Below are 14,802 nucleotides of genomic sequence, written 5' to 3' on the forward strand. Positions count from 1 at the left end.
TGCGAAACAGAGAAGAATGAAGCCTGTGAGCTGTAACTAATAATTTAAAACTTTACCCCAATTTGTCAAGAATTCATAAGCTCCTTTCTTCATGCTTTGTTCAACCTTAATCACTTAAAAATAAATAGCTGGTGAACATTACTGCTGTAAAACATTGTGACATGAAATGTGGGAGTGCAATTCTGGAGGTAACCAATACACCAGTGTAGATCTGGAACTCTTCCTTGAAATTCAAGTAATAATTATTATATTTATTTCAAATGAAAGCACAGCTTGGTTACCAACTTCCAGGACAGTTATATAAAAAAACAAAGTGAGGTACACTGCACTCTTTATTTTTCCTATAGTTTGCTGTATACAGCCAGACACTTGATCCATTATGCCAAGGGGTCTGGTGCCACTTTTATCTCTTAACGTTTGACATACGTTATTCAGAACCATTTCCTCCACAGCAGCCCAATAGTTTTAGCAGCCAACGGCAACTGGAATTAACCCAATTCTAATCAACTAATGCTAAGACATTAATAAAATCCTCTAACACATACGCAATAAAGTTGTACTAAAGAATTGCTACATTATCGGGAACCCTAAACTCAACTGTCCCTTGTATTCCTTTTCCAGCTATCTACATCAGTATAGAACTTTCTGCATGTCTTCTCTTCCCTTGCCTTGTGTGTGTAAATGATTAGTTTGTGAAACACAGCAAGAGAGGTTACGAATTGCAATGTTCTGGATTATAAGTTTAAAAGTTTCAGGTTAACCAAAAAAGCGTTGGAGAAATCAGTGATTAAAATGATGAAGTCATCAATTAGGGTTCGACAATGGTGCATTACGGAACAATGCTCCAGAGGTAAAATAAAGCCGTGTTGGAGATAGATAGAGATCGAGAAACTGGGCTGAAAGTTGAAGAGATTGCCCACGTTGGAGACTATCGGATTAAGCCCAAGGAGGCAGATGATATTGATAGAATTGAGTCAGAGGCATACAAGACATAAAAAGATAATTTTTTGGTCAATTTTGAGTAGAAGGAAATATTGACTCACTCAGGATTTGATGTCAAGTAGGCAACTAGAAAGAATAACAAGAGTCTTGGATTTGATCATGTAAAATAGTAGTTGTAGTATCAGCTGCCATCAGCATGTCTGACTCCTTACTTAAGGCTGATGTTACCAAGAGATTAAATAGAAGTGAATAGGAAGGACCAAGGATGATGCCACAAAAACCAATGTTAGAACACACAAGCACAGGAGGAAAACTCAATTCAGGAGTTTCAGTAATTGCTGTGGTACATGTGGGAGTAGAATAGCTACACCTATCTGCCCCAGTGCCATCACTGATGTGATGGAAATGCACCAAAGAGAAATGCTGGTGAAGAAAAGTAAGGATGTAGTTGAGAAGCAATCATACACTCAAGGACATCAAGGATAAATTGGGAGATAGAGTAGAAGTTAAAAAGATAAATAGAAGTGTCAAGAATGTATTTTTAGTATATAAATTGGCAATGGGTGCATATATTGAAGCAGAGGGATTAACGCTAAATGATATGGATAGATTGTCAGCCAGCAAGGAGAGTTGGACAATCATAAGTAGAAGGGGGGGACATTGAAAGGACAGATGGTGGACTTCAAATTGGAGATGGTTTTCATGAGAATAGTGAAAACATCAAAACTTCAGGTGTAGTGGGTATAGGCTGAGTTGAGAGGAGACAGTCTCAGTGAGGTCCTCAATTTTTTTTTTGGTGGTGAGGGGCCAATGAGTTTCACATACTAGTATCAGAGGTGAGGAAAGTTAGGGAAAGTGATTGTGGTATATGAGGTAGTCTGTGGTTGTTCTCGTTCTCCAGGTTGATCTTGTGGTTATAGGAGGGTTCAGCTATGACAACAACCATTAGGTCAGAGGACTCATTCCTTCACGAGAAGTTGAAAAAACAGAAGAGCTATGGAGACAAGTATGAGTTATCTTATGACATTGGAAACTTTCGATGGAATAAAATCAGACTACTCAATCAGCAAGCCTGTTGGTAAATTCTACTATTTCAAAACCGCTGGGCTTGACCGGGAATTACAGATCGTTTCGATCCAATGATTTTATTAGGTACAAACAAACATCGCATTACAAAAATATTTTCACGTTCCAAATTAGTTGTCTGTTTCCAAGAACATATTCCTAATGCAAATTCTACCATCCCTAGAGGGTATTATGGAATTGGTGAGCAAGTAGTAACATTTACTTGTAAAATACATACAGCTGCCAGTACAATTTTGTTAACATGCCCTGGTCTGGATACCAACATAGAATGTATGTCTTGAAACATTATAGTCATGTCGCATTCCAAACTCCTGGGCAGAAAATCAGATTGTTGGTTTCCAACTTACGAATGAAGGGTTTTTCATGACCAGCCTGATCATGTTATAGAGGTCTCTAAGTGAGGCTGTTAGTCATGATTAATTGTTGCCTGCATCACGGCAAGGGTCACAATTACAATAGCTGTTGGAGCATACATTTCTCAATTTTTTAAACAAAATTCACAATAAACTGAACTGAACTTTATTTTTTGAGGAGATGCCTATGAAAACACCACATATACCTCACCTCTTATGTTAGACTTCACAAAACAACTTGTTAAATTCAACTGTAAGGGAAAAGCAAAATACTGCATGTATCAAACAAAAACAGAAAATGTGGGAAACACACAGGTCAGCCAGCTATTATCAAGTACAATTTTTTCTTTTGAATAAGTTGACCAACCTGCTGCATGTTTCCAACATTTTCTGCTCTTGTTTCAACAAGCTGCTTTTATATTGTGGCAATTTTAGCTTGAATTTCAGCAGCTGGCTTCTGGTACTTTTGAAGCTAAACCTGCCTCCTTTATCTAGATAGAAGACTTATAGATTTAAGGAAAACAGATGCAGTACCATGAATGCCAGGAGCTGACTCACCAATACCTATCTCTCAGAATCCAAATTAAAACCAAGTACAGTATAAATAAAGTGAATTAAGAATAAAGAAGCAAAAACCTGCTTTTTGGAAACACCAACAATCTTGAGTACACACAGAAAGTAATTTAGTTATGACAGGTTAGCTGAATATCACATTTCAAATATTGTTTTGAAAGAGCTTTGTGCGTTAAAGTCAAGGCCAGGGAGTCTGAGAAAGAGATTCTGAGGACAAGTAACCATTTTAAATTGCAAAGTTAGTTCAAGAAGGTTTTTTTTGAAGTTTGAAGAAATATGGGAATAACAATACAAATCCAATTCAGAAACTCAAGCCATCAGAACATGTTTATTTTTATTCTATTAACCTTCCAATGCAGATCTCAAAGAGTAGATTGAAGGCTACAAGAGAATAAGTTTAAAAAATTGCTGCCCCAACTAATTTGGTATGGATGTTAACGATTATGACTTACCCAACTTCCCATTGCTAAGGCGGTTTTGTTCCACCTGTCCTTTAAGTGACCGGACATTCTTTAATTTGGCTTCTTGACACTCAGCAATCTCACGAAGCTTTTGCAGCTTCTCTTGTTCTGCTGCCTGTTGCTCCTGATGGTCCTGCTGTTTCAAGTATCTCAGGTGCTGCTCCTAAAGATTAGTATGGAAGGCAATGTAATAATCAGATTTATACCATCAAAATGCAAAGAACAAAGTGTGTGGGGGCAAACTTAGATAACAGAACACTTGACACACTAGCACATCAATTAGCTATGTCAAACATCCCCCTTCTTCCAATCTGACAGAAGACAGATTAAAGATGAAGAAAGATTAAAAAATACAAGAACGCTAGAAATAGGAACAGGACTATATGGCCCATCAAGTCTGCTCCACCATTCAAAGCGATTATAGTTTTGATCGTAAGCTTCAACTCCACTTTATCACCTGCTCCCCATATCCCTCAACTCCTCGAGAAACCAAAAATCTGTCCATCTCAGCCTTTATTGGATTCAGCAATGGAGTATCTGCAACCCTCAGGGGTAGAGAATTCCAAAGATTCACAACCCTGTATGACAAAGAATGTCATACAAATGATCATACAAATATATTAGTGTTAGAATCATATCTCTTTAAGTTGGATTTTTTCTTTTTAAAAACATGGAAGGACTTTGCATTGTTTGGACACTGGAAGCTGCCCAAGAGATTTTTTTTTTAAGGGAGTCATAAGTTCACCTTGGAACTGTCAACAAGAAAATCACCTGAGCTATATGGTATTTGAGAAGGAGTTGTTTGTTTTGAACTGCAAAGCTCTTTAATTAATGAAAAGCTGGATGGCAAAAAGGCAATCACATGGCAGAGGCAAACCTGAATTTGAACCAGTGGTTTTGCTTTCATTCTTGTTGGGAAAAGGCTGAGAAGGCTACCCTGATGAGTTTGCACTCTCTCCCTCTCTGCTTTGTGAAACTGTGTGTGGTTCTCGACCTACAGCCAAATAATCCTCATCAGAGTGTAGTTGGTCTGCATAATTTTGGACTTGCTAGCCTAGACAGGAAGAATTGGTCTAGCTATACTCTCCTCCACGCTGAAGCATCATTAGTGAACTTCCTAACATCTGCTGTGCCCATCTTTACCCTAGTGAACTTCACACCGACAGCATTGAACCTCCGTGAACTTTTTTCTTCTGAAGAAGGTTTTCTTTTTCCATCCTTCGACTCTGCAGAGTCAGTGTGTCTTTTGGTTGCTTGTGTATGTGTGTGTGCTGGAGAAGTTTTTTTATACTTCCAGATTACAATTGTGTGTCAACTAATTCTAGAAAAGTTGTTTAAAAGAAGTTTTGTTTGATATTAAATTAACCATTGAGTTTTTTGAAAGAATGGTCAGAGTCTCTTTTCTCCAGGGTACTAGAAGTATGGGTAAACAATTGGCCATTTTGGTGAGAAAATGAAACATTTAAATTAATGGTACAGCCTGCAGAATAGTGGAGCTTGATAATTCACACACAACTCCCATCCCAGTCATAACATTAGGTATTCATCCACTAATATCAGCAATAATAATTTCTAGGTTGCGATGTGGTTACTACAGAACCCAAAATGCAACTAATTTGTAGAATAGTCTGTAATCTGATAACAAACCCAGATTTCTTAAGAGTAGTGTAGGAATGAAATAGGGGGGAAAAAATGCACTCTGTGCAAGATCGGAGTTAAAAAAAAAAAGTTTAAGGACCCGAATGTTAACAAGGAACAATTTTCTGCTGTTGTCAAACACTGCTGAATTTTTGCTAAAGGAGGCCCTAATAGTAGTGTTAGCATAGCGCCCTCTATTAGATGAAGAGTAGAATTTCAACATACTCAATACTCTTGCTAGTTTAAACATGTAGCTAGTTACATTTTAAAGGCCCCAAAGTTTGCAGATGACAAAATTTGGAAGTATTGTGAATTGTGTGGAGGATGGTGATAGATTTCAACAGGATACAGGCTGATGAAATGGGAGGACATATGGCAGATGGAATGTAATGCAGACAAGTGTGAAGTAATACATTTGGGGAGGAAGGACAAGGAAAGGCAAAATAAATGTTTAAAGATACAATTCTAAAGGGTTCAGAAGCAGAGAAACACAGAGGTATATGTGTCCACTCATTAAATGGTGGGTTGAGAAAGTGGTTAATTGGGCAAATGGGATCCTGGGCTTTATAAATAGAGACAGAGTACAAAAGCAAATAAGCTATAATAAACCTTTATAACGCACTGGTCGGCCTCAACTGGAGTATTACGTCAAATTCTTGGCACCACACTTTGCGAAGGATGTGAAGGCACTGGAGAGGATGCACAAAACATTTACAAGTATGGTTTATGGGTCCAGGGATGAGGGACTTCAAATACATGGATAGATTGGTGAAGCTGGGGTTGTTCTCCTTAGGGAAGGGAAAGTTCAGAGGAAATTTGATAGAGGTGTTCAAAATCACGAGGGGTCAGGACATAGTAGACAGGGAGAAACTGTTCCCATTAGTGAAAGGGTCAAGAACCAGAGGCTACCAAGTTAGTGATTAGCAAAAGAACTAGAGGTTATAAGAGGAAAACCTTTTTTTATGCAACATGCTTTTAGGATCTGGAATGCACTGCCTGTGAGTTCACTGGTGGTGGATTCAATTATAGTTTTCAAAAGGGAATTGGATTAATTATCTGAACAGAAAAAAATTGCAGGCTACAGGCTAAAGGGAAGGGTTAACTGAGTTGTTCTTATAGAGAGCTGCCATGATCTCAATGGGCCAAATGGCCTCTTTCTGCCATCCTACAATTCTCTGGATTTCAGGTGACAAACTTTACAGTTCTACTAAGAAAAATTGTAAGAAGGGAGATGTGGAGAAGCAAGAACCAAATCCTCAAGCACCACACTGGATCACACCCATAGTTATTATTCAGCCCCAAATCTGATGTACAACAAATGGCACGAGCAATTTTGAATTTTTAAACCATCATCATTCCTAGACTCCCTCTCCACCCTGCTCCCATTTTAATCCATATCTCACTGAGATGAAGACTTAGTGACATAGCACCCATCACACATCTCAAAAAAGCTTCAACATGCCTCATATGCAACAAAACACTTTTGATGCACAGCAACTATTCTTGTATGGGCAAATGCAGCTGTCCACAACTGTTAACACTATCTACTCTGCTTTGAATAATGCCACAGATTCTTCAACAGACATTTAATCAGGCAACCAGGGTCCCAATTTAATGTGCCCTCACGGGACAGCAACCCATTGTAACATTTAATAATTGATCATTTTTCCATGGAAGAAAGACTTAAATCTTATTATTCAAGAAAGATATTGAGAGCATAGAACCATTTTCTTCAATGAATTGTTATTTCTAAAATATTCAAATATATGGAGAGGCTATAGAAATTGGAATTGTTCTCCTTAGAACAGAGCAGGTTAAGACGACATTTAACTGAAGTGTTTAAAATTATGAAAGATTTTGACACAGTAAATAAGGAAGGTACATCTGGTTACTGACCCTCCTGCAAGTAAAAGAACACAGAATTAAGATGACTGACAAAAGAACGGAGAGGGCATATAAACACTGAGATATGATCCAAAACACTCTACCTAAAAGGATGACTGAAGCAGATTCTGTAGTAAATTTCAAAAAGGCATTTGATACATACTTGAAGGGGAAAATTTGCATGGTTAATAATTAATGATCCCATAATAAGTTTAATAGCTCTTACAAAGAGTAGGCCCAGGCACAAAGGCTTCCTTCTACGCTGTATAATTCTATATTAACTTTACTGATAATTCAAGAAAACACGTTTTGCTTGTGAAAGTATCCAGAAAAATACCTTCTTTATATGCAGTTAGTGGAGTGATACATTTGACTGCAACCTACTGGAAGGGTGATTTAAAGTTATCTCTGAAAACACAATCCACTGCATTAGAAATGGGGCAGAGCTCTCAACTTTGGCAGAGCGCAAAGAAAACAGGTGGTATCAAAACAGTCGGCCAGACTGATACTTCCAATTTCTTCACTTCAATCAAAGTTGAGAGCCTTGTCCTAGGAGTTCTGTAACGGTAGTTCATTCTAATACCAAGGGGGATAAAAAACATAATTTAGAAACTTGAAATACAACATAACAATATGGCAGTGGCGACTACATGAAATATAAATAAGTGTTGGTGCCACTGGTAAATTTGTGGGGATTCTTCAGCAGTCCCTGCAGCCTTCAATGAAAATTAATTATTACATTTAAGTGGAGGAAATTTCTGCTGCTCCAGTACTGGATGTTGGATAAGAAGTCTGGTAAGTTAGCAACAGAGTAGGAGCCAAAAGAGGTGATGGTGAAGTAGAGCTGGGTTTGTCAGCACACAGATGAAAACTTAACACTGTGCTTTCAAAATGAAGCTGCCAAGGGCAGAATGTAGAATAGAAATAAGAGGGAACCAACCTTTGGGGGGCATTAGAGGTAATGGTGCAGGAGCAAGAAGAGAAGTAATTTCAGGTGATACTCTTTGTATGTTTAGACAGTCAAGAATGGAACCAGGAGAAAGTAGTCTGACCTAGTGATGACAGTGGAGTGGCACTGGAAGAGGATGGTGTTGTCAGTTGTGTCAAAGGCTGCAGACAGGAGGGAGGGGGAAAGTTTAACTCTGAAACGTCCACATAGGATGTTGTTTGTAACTTTGGTAAGAGCTATTTTGGTACTGTGGCGGGGAGGTGGGGGGTAAACTTGATTGGGGGGATTCAAGCATGGACCTCTGGAAAAGATGGGCATGGAATTAAGAAGAAAAGAAATAGAAGCTGCAGAAAATTATACGAATCGCCAAGCCAGTTCTGCCATTTAATACGATCATGGCTAATCTTCAGCTTCCACACCACTCTCATGTCTGCTCCCCATTTGGGAGGCAATAACATGTATTCTACCAATAAGAGTGGAGAAAAGAGAGGATGAGATGCAGGGAATGCCAGTCAGAAGGCCAAAATAGAACAAACTAAGATATAATGATGAAGGAAACTGCAGAGAAAGGAGCAGTAAAATAAAACAAAGTGATGCTTTTACCAAGATATTCAAATCACCTGTGATGCAGAACAGGGAAACACTGAATGTCGCTGGGATAAGGGTGATAGTGACCATGATTTTGTTCAGGGCAGAATGAGAATGGCAATGTTTTGGATGAGGTCGAGCATGCATAAGGTGTAAGTCAAGAAGCCAAAAGAAGGTCTACATCCAACCATCAAAGACAATGTACTGGAAATGCAATCAGGGCAGACAAAAGAAGAAAAATTAAGTTTTAAGCTCTGTCATCATGGTGAGGTGTTGAGAAGAGCTCAGGCATTTCCTCACACAGAAGTGAAGCAAAAGGAAAAGGAGAAAAAGGCAGTAATTTTGGACGGTTCTCATATGGCTTTAAAGAGTGGCTATGTATGTGCACCTTTGTTGCGAGCAGTTGCTGCTGGGAATCAATCTGTTGTTGTTGCCGAGTTGCCATTTCCTGTAGTTCAGCAAGCGTCATGTCCATACGTGGCCCGCTAACCTGCAAACAAACATGAGAAGACAGTATTTTAAATCGAACTTACAACTTTGCTCAGTGTAGACTTCAGCAATAGTAACTACAGCTCTCTCACCTTAACATTATCTTTAGCAACTTAGCTGTCATCCTACATTTTTCCTATCAATAATTCCTGCTTACAGTCCACATTACACCCTTCTATTTTGAAGCTGCTTTCTACACCTATTGCCTTTACAAAGGGAGGGCATCATCCAGCCCTTCTTATCTTTCAAGCTTTTCAGAAAATAATGAAACCTATTAACAACTATTTCTACTCTTACTTCGCAGATGTGCTGCATAACCCACTTTATTTGGTAAGTTTTATAAATGTAATCACTCATATTCCATTTAAAGTATTGGGTTAATGCCCCATCTTTTGTCAGATAATAGTAAGAGTTGTGTGTTGATTGCTTTTGTTTTTACTTCAAACTGCCTCGACTGTCTTCCACCTTTATCAGTCAACAGAAGTTCTTTGTTTTCAAACCATTGTCCGCCATGTAAACTTTGAGGGGGAGCATTTGACTCGCTTCAAGTAATTTGGTTCTCCTGTCTTCAACTGATTCAATGTCGATCCTACTAAACATTGTATCAAATTACCTTACAGGCATTAAGTATCTGTGTTATCTAGCAAAGCTGCGTATCCTCATTCATGGGCTGTTTAAACACTGATCAAACAGCTCAATTTTAATAGAAAGTCTTTAGTCTTTGTTTCATTCCAAAATTCAATGGCCAGGATTTTGCATGTGTTTTAGATGGTGAGTTGTCAACATTCACCTTCATGACCCCTCAAAGTGACCTCAACGTCAGGATTCACTATAAGTGCAGACAAATGTAGAAGTCCTAAAGTTGTGTTCTGTCACTCACTGCTCCACCACAGGCTGCGCTGTGCCCTCCCCCGCCCAGAGCCAGTTAATCTGGCGAGAACTTCCCCTTTTCCATTCTTACATCGCTGTTAGAAACCCCATAAAAATACTTGAGAGAACAGGGTGTGATAACTTGATTTCTTTTAATGGTGATGAGTAATAATTATTGCTAATCAACAGTTCAGGCCCTGAAAAAAAATATGCTTGTGGAGTGCTGTTAAATGCCTCCATTATGATTAATTACTATAATTTTTAAACTACATTTTTAAAAAACATTTCTTCATAATTTTTCAACTTGAACCTTCACCCCATGTGGTATGTCCCAATCTTTATTTTGCTCTATGTATTTTAGAGTGAATGTATTTATTTTCATTTCCTGTTTAGCTATGAGAATTCTTTAATATGATTGGTTGCGTGAACAGCTTGATGACATCACCGCAGCGGCACGATGGAAATCCCAAATGAAGAATGCTACAACCAATTGCACAAGGTAAAGTTGTCGCCACAGAATCAGCTAAACCTTTCCAACAAAGCTTTTTGAGGTCAGCAGCCAGTGCTCTTTCTTTCCAATATTCAGACATCGCCTCTTGGTAACTAATGCTAAAGGTAACAATTATCTATGGGGAGGTCAAAATGGATGAGTCACAGGGCAGCATGCAGGGGCAGCTAGCGGTGAACCAAAGAAATATGATTGACGTAAAGGTGGAGGATAACTTGGAATAAAATCAGTAGTGTTTAAAAAAGTTAAAATGCACGTTATACAATGCACAGAGTATGGAACATTAACTGAGGCAACTCCAACAAACACTTTACAGGAATATCTAGTTAAATAGGCCTGTAAGAGTCGGTATTGCTAAATCTGGCTTTGAGTAATAAAATAGATTGAGTAGATTAGCTAAATGTGGGTGAGAACCTTGGGTGTGGCGACCACAATATAAATAACGATTCCATTTGAAAAGAAAGTCAACACAAAAACCATAACACTAGACTGGGTTAGGCATACTTTAGAAAGATGAGGAGCAAGCTGGTTGAGGTAAGGTGGCGAGACAGACTGATACACTGTGCAGTCGCAGTGGGATCTTTTTGAAAAAGAGATTTCAACAATATAAAATAAGTAAATACCATTTAATAAGGAAACAATTAGTTTGAGGAAGGCATGGATAACTAATGAACCAAGAAGCCAATTAAAATTTCCCTATGAGGACTATAAGGATAATGTAAAGGCTGAAGGATAAAATTAAATAATTTTAAGAATGAGATAAGGAAAACCATGAGAGAGCTTGAAGAAAAAAGTTTTCAAAATAAATAAGATGTTTGCAAATATATCAGTGAAAAGTGAATTGCTACAAACGAAGTAAAATCTGAAGGAGAGGATTGGCAATCTCTAGAGGATGATCAAAAAATGGTAAAGGCATTTAACAAATACTTTACATCACTCTTTAGTAAAGGAATGGTTATCAGAGAGGTAGTGAATCCTGATAGTGATATGTTCATAAATAAATGGAAAATTTTAGGCAGTTAATTAATATCCTAGGAATGTGAAGGAGATGAGGTAGGAATACTTTAGGGATTTATTGAGTGTGGATGTATAACTAGAGGACTAGACAGTCACCAATGTGAAATCCATTTTTAAAACTGGAGATAGAACTAATCCAGATAATTACAGACCAGTTAGTTAAACTTTGTGGTCGAGAAAATTGTGGTAGAGTCTCTAAGGGTGAAATTAACATCTATCCAGGTAGACAAAACAGAAAGTAGTTAGACTTTCAATGATTTGAAAAGACATGACTGTGCTTGACAAACCTCACAGAATTCTTTGAGGAGGTAACAGGCATGGTAGATGGGCGAAATATAATAGATGTGGCGTATATGGACTTTCAAGAAAGCTTCTGGCAAGGAACCACATAGATCATTAGAGAAATTTTGAGTTATGGCATTAGGGGAGAAAGCAAATTAGATTAAAAATCAGTTTGAAGGCATAAAACAGAGTAAGAGTTAAAAGTAGCTTTTCCGAGGAAGTAGGCTGTGGTGTCCACAGAGTTCATTTCTGGGGGCCGCTTCTTGTTCACCAAAATTTGATCTAGACCTAGATGGAGTGGTGCTGAAATTTGCAGATAATACCAAATTGGAGATATAGTTAATTATGACTAAAGGAACTACAAAGGGATATTATAAGACAGGGAAATGGGCTCAAAAGCGAGAGATTAATCTGCCACTTAGAAAAAAATTGTTGAGATTACAATTGAAAAAAATTTTCAGGCACAAAGACTGAAGTAGAAACACCACCAAGCCACAGATACCAGTATTAAATTCACATGGAATTTAACTCCCTAGCCCCAGGGCTCTCTGCTTGATGTAAACATCTGCTATTCAGTAAACAAAAACTGTCACCATGGCAACCAAGATACCACTATAACAAAAGCTTATTTCTTTAACATTTCTGATAGTATTTACCTTACTCTACAGCATCCAATATTAGCACAACTAATTCTGATTGTATTAAACTTGTACCCAACAGTGCAAAAGTCACTCTTACATCCCAATATTACTTGTCCATTTATCAAGTCCTCAGGTAATTGGTCAAAAAAAGGATCTTAAACAGAGGTAAACAGATAATGAAAAGTAAAATTTTATCGTCTGTCAATCTTAGGCTTTTATATTAAGACAGTGCAAATCAGTCCTTCACACACGGCTAGGTCATTAATCATAGTTCCACAGCATTCAACAGAAAGTCGGATAAAATAGGGAAGTGTGGATCTCCAAGATGCAATTCCACTATTGGCCTGATCTCTGGTTTAAAAGTTGATGCTGGATATCCATACTAATTCCATTCAAGCCAATGTTGACTTTAAAAAAAAACATGATAAAGTGTGTAATTAAATATGTTGAAACTGCATCTCAGAAGTTCAGAGTTCAATTTCCAGTTTGTGCTGAAATAAGGGATGCTACAATTGGCTTCAATGCAGAGACTTGGGACAATAAAAAAAGAAATCAACTGTTTCTGTTATCTAGTCACTTCTATAAGATTGTATTCATGCAACAAATCAAATGATAATGGGTTCGGGTTGAAAATGACAACATGCACCATAAATTAGACAACTAATTTGCAATATCAAGAATAGTTCCCTTGTGTGAGATGCCGAGGTGTAACAGAAACAAACAGAAAATAGCAGGGGTAGGTCATTCGGCCCTTTGAGCCTGCTCTGCCATTCAATATGATCATGGCCGATCCTCTATCTCAACGCTGCACTCCCAAACTCTCCCCATACTCTTTGGCACCTTTACAGTCCAAAAATCGTTCTATTTCCTTGTTAACTATATTCAGTGACTTGACCTCAACAGCCTTCTGTGGTCGAGAATTCCATAGTGAGTGAAAAAGTTTCTCCTCATCTCAGTCCTAAATGGTCTACTCCGTATCCTGAGACTGTGACCCCTTGTTCTAGACACCCCAGCTACATACCTGTATTCAGGCTGTCCATCCTTGTCAGAATTTTATATGTTTCAATGAGATCTCCTCTCATTCTTCTAAACTCCAGTAAAGACAGACTTAATCGGCCCAATCTCTCCTCATACAACAATCCTCCTATCCCAGGAATCAGTCTGGTGAACCTTCGCTACACTCCCTCTATAGCAAGTATATCCTTTCTTAGGTAAGGAGACCAAAACTGCACACAATATTCCAGGCATGGTCTCACCAAGACCCTGTACAGCTGCAGTAGAACCTCCTTGTTCCTGTACTCAAGGCCTCTCGCAATGAAGACCAACATGTCATTTGCCTTTTTAACCATTTGCTGCACCTGCATGCTTGCTTTTAGTGATTGATGTACAAGGACACCCAGGTCCCTTTGTACATCAACATTTCCCAATCTATCACCATTTAAACAATACTCTGCCATTCTGTTTTTCCTATCAAAGTGGTAACTTCACACTTATTCACTTCCTACTGCATCTGCCATGTATTTGCCCACTCACTCCACCTGTCTAAATTGCCTTGAAGCCTCTTAAACCCTCCTCATCGCTCATATTCCCACTAAGTTTTGTGTCATCAGCAAACTTACATTTGGTTCCCTCATCCAAATCATTGATATATATTGTGAATAGCTGGGGCCCAAGCACTGATTCCCGCAGTACCCCACTAGTCACTGCCTGCCACTCCAAAAAAGACCCATTTATTCCTACTCTATTTCCTGTCTGCTAACCAATTCTCAATCCATGCCAATGTATTACCCCCAATCCCAGGTGCTTTAATTTTGCACACTAACCTCTTATGTGGGACTTTATCAAAAGCTTTCTGAAAATCCAAATACATCACATCCACTGGTTCTCCCTTATCTATTCTGCTATTTACGTCCTCAAAGAACTCCAGTAAGTTTGTGGGTTTCGATAGAGCAAGAGTGACGAGGCGAGAGAGAGAGAGATGGGCTGAAAGAGACTTGGAGGGAGAGGGGGTGAGAAAGACAGGTCAATAGAGAAACGGTTCCCATCAAACACTCCCAGGGCAAGTACAATACGGGGGTAGAAACAGAGCACAGCTCCTTCTACACTGTCCCCGTCAAACACTCAGGGCAAGTACAGCACCAGGTTACATGCAGAGCAAAGCACCCTATACATTATCCTTCTCAAACTTTCCAGAGCAGGTACAGCATGGTGTTAAATAGAGGGTAAAGCTCCGTCTACACTGTCCCGATCAAGCACTCCCAGGACAGGGACAGCATAGGGCTAGAAAGAGTGTAAATCTCCCTCTTCACTGTTTCATCAAACATTCCCAGGGCGGTTACAAAATGGAGTTACATACAGGTGAATGCTCCTGCCATATGTGTCCCCCTTTCTCTCCCTCCACCCAGTTGGAGAAGGTGAAAGAGAAAGAAAGACAGGGTTCATGATGGAGAGAGAATAGCAGAGTATGGGAAGGATAGCAAATGGGGAGAAAGTAGCAGACAGAAAGAGGAAGAGATTGGGA

General features: G+C 38.8%; 1 protein-coding gene across 1 annotated transcript in view; it reads right to left on the reverse strand.

Moving 5' to 3' along the window:
* LOC121272162 (apoptosis-stimulating of p53 protein 2-like) overlaps positions 1-14,802 on the reverse strand; it is a 98,762-nt gene that overhangs the window by 48,647 nt on the left and 35,313 nt on the right. Inside the window, exons 5-6 of the mRNA XM_041178672.1 lie at positions 8,863-8,964; positions 3,407-3,578 (exon numbers count right to left, since the gene is read on the reverse strand). Of these exons, the coding sequence (XP_041034606.1) occupies positions 3,407-3,578; positions 8,863-8,964 (274 nt within the window). The remainder of the gene's footprint in view (positions 1-3,406; positions 3,579-8,862; positions 8,965-14,802) is intronic.

The sequence above is a fragment of the Carcharodon carcharias genome, chromosome 2, assembly GCF_017639515.1.
Source record: "Carcharodon carcharias isolate sCarCar2 chromosome 2, sCarCar2.pri, whole genome shotgun sequence".
Classification (NCBI taxonomy): Eukaryota; Metazoa; Chordata; class Chondrichthyes; order Lamniformes; family Lamnidae; genus Carcharodon; species Carcharodon carcharias.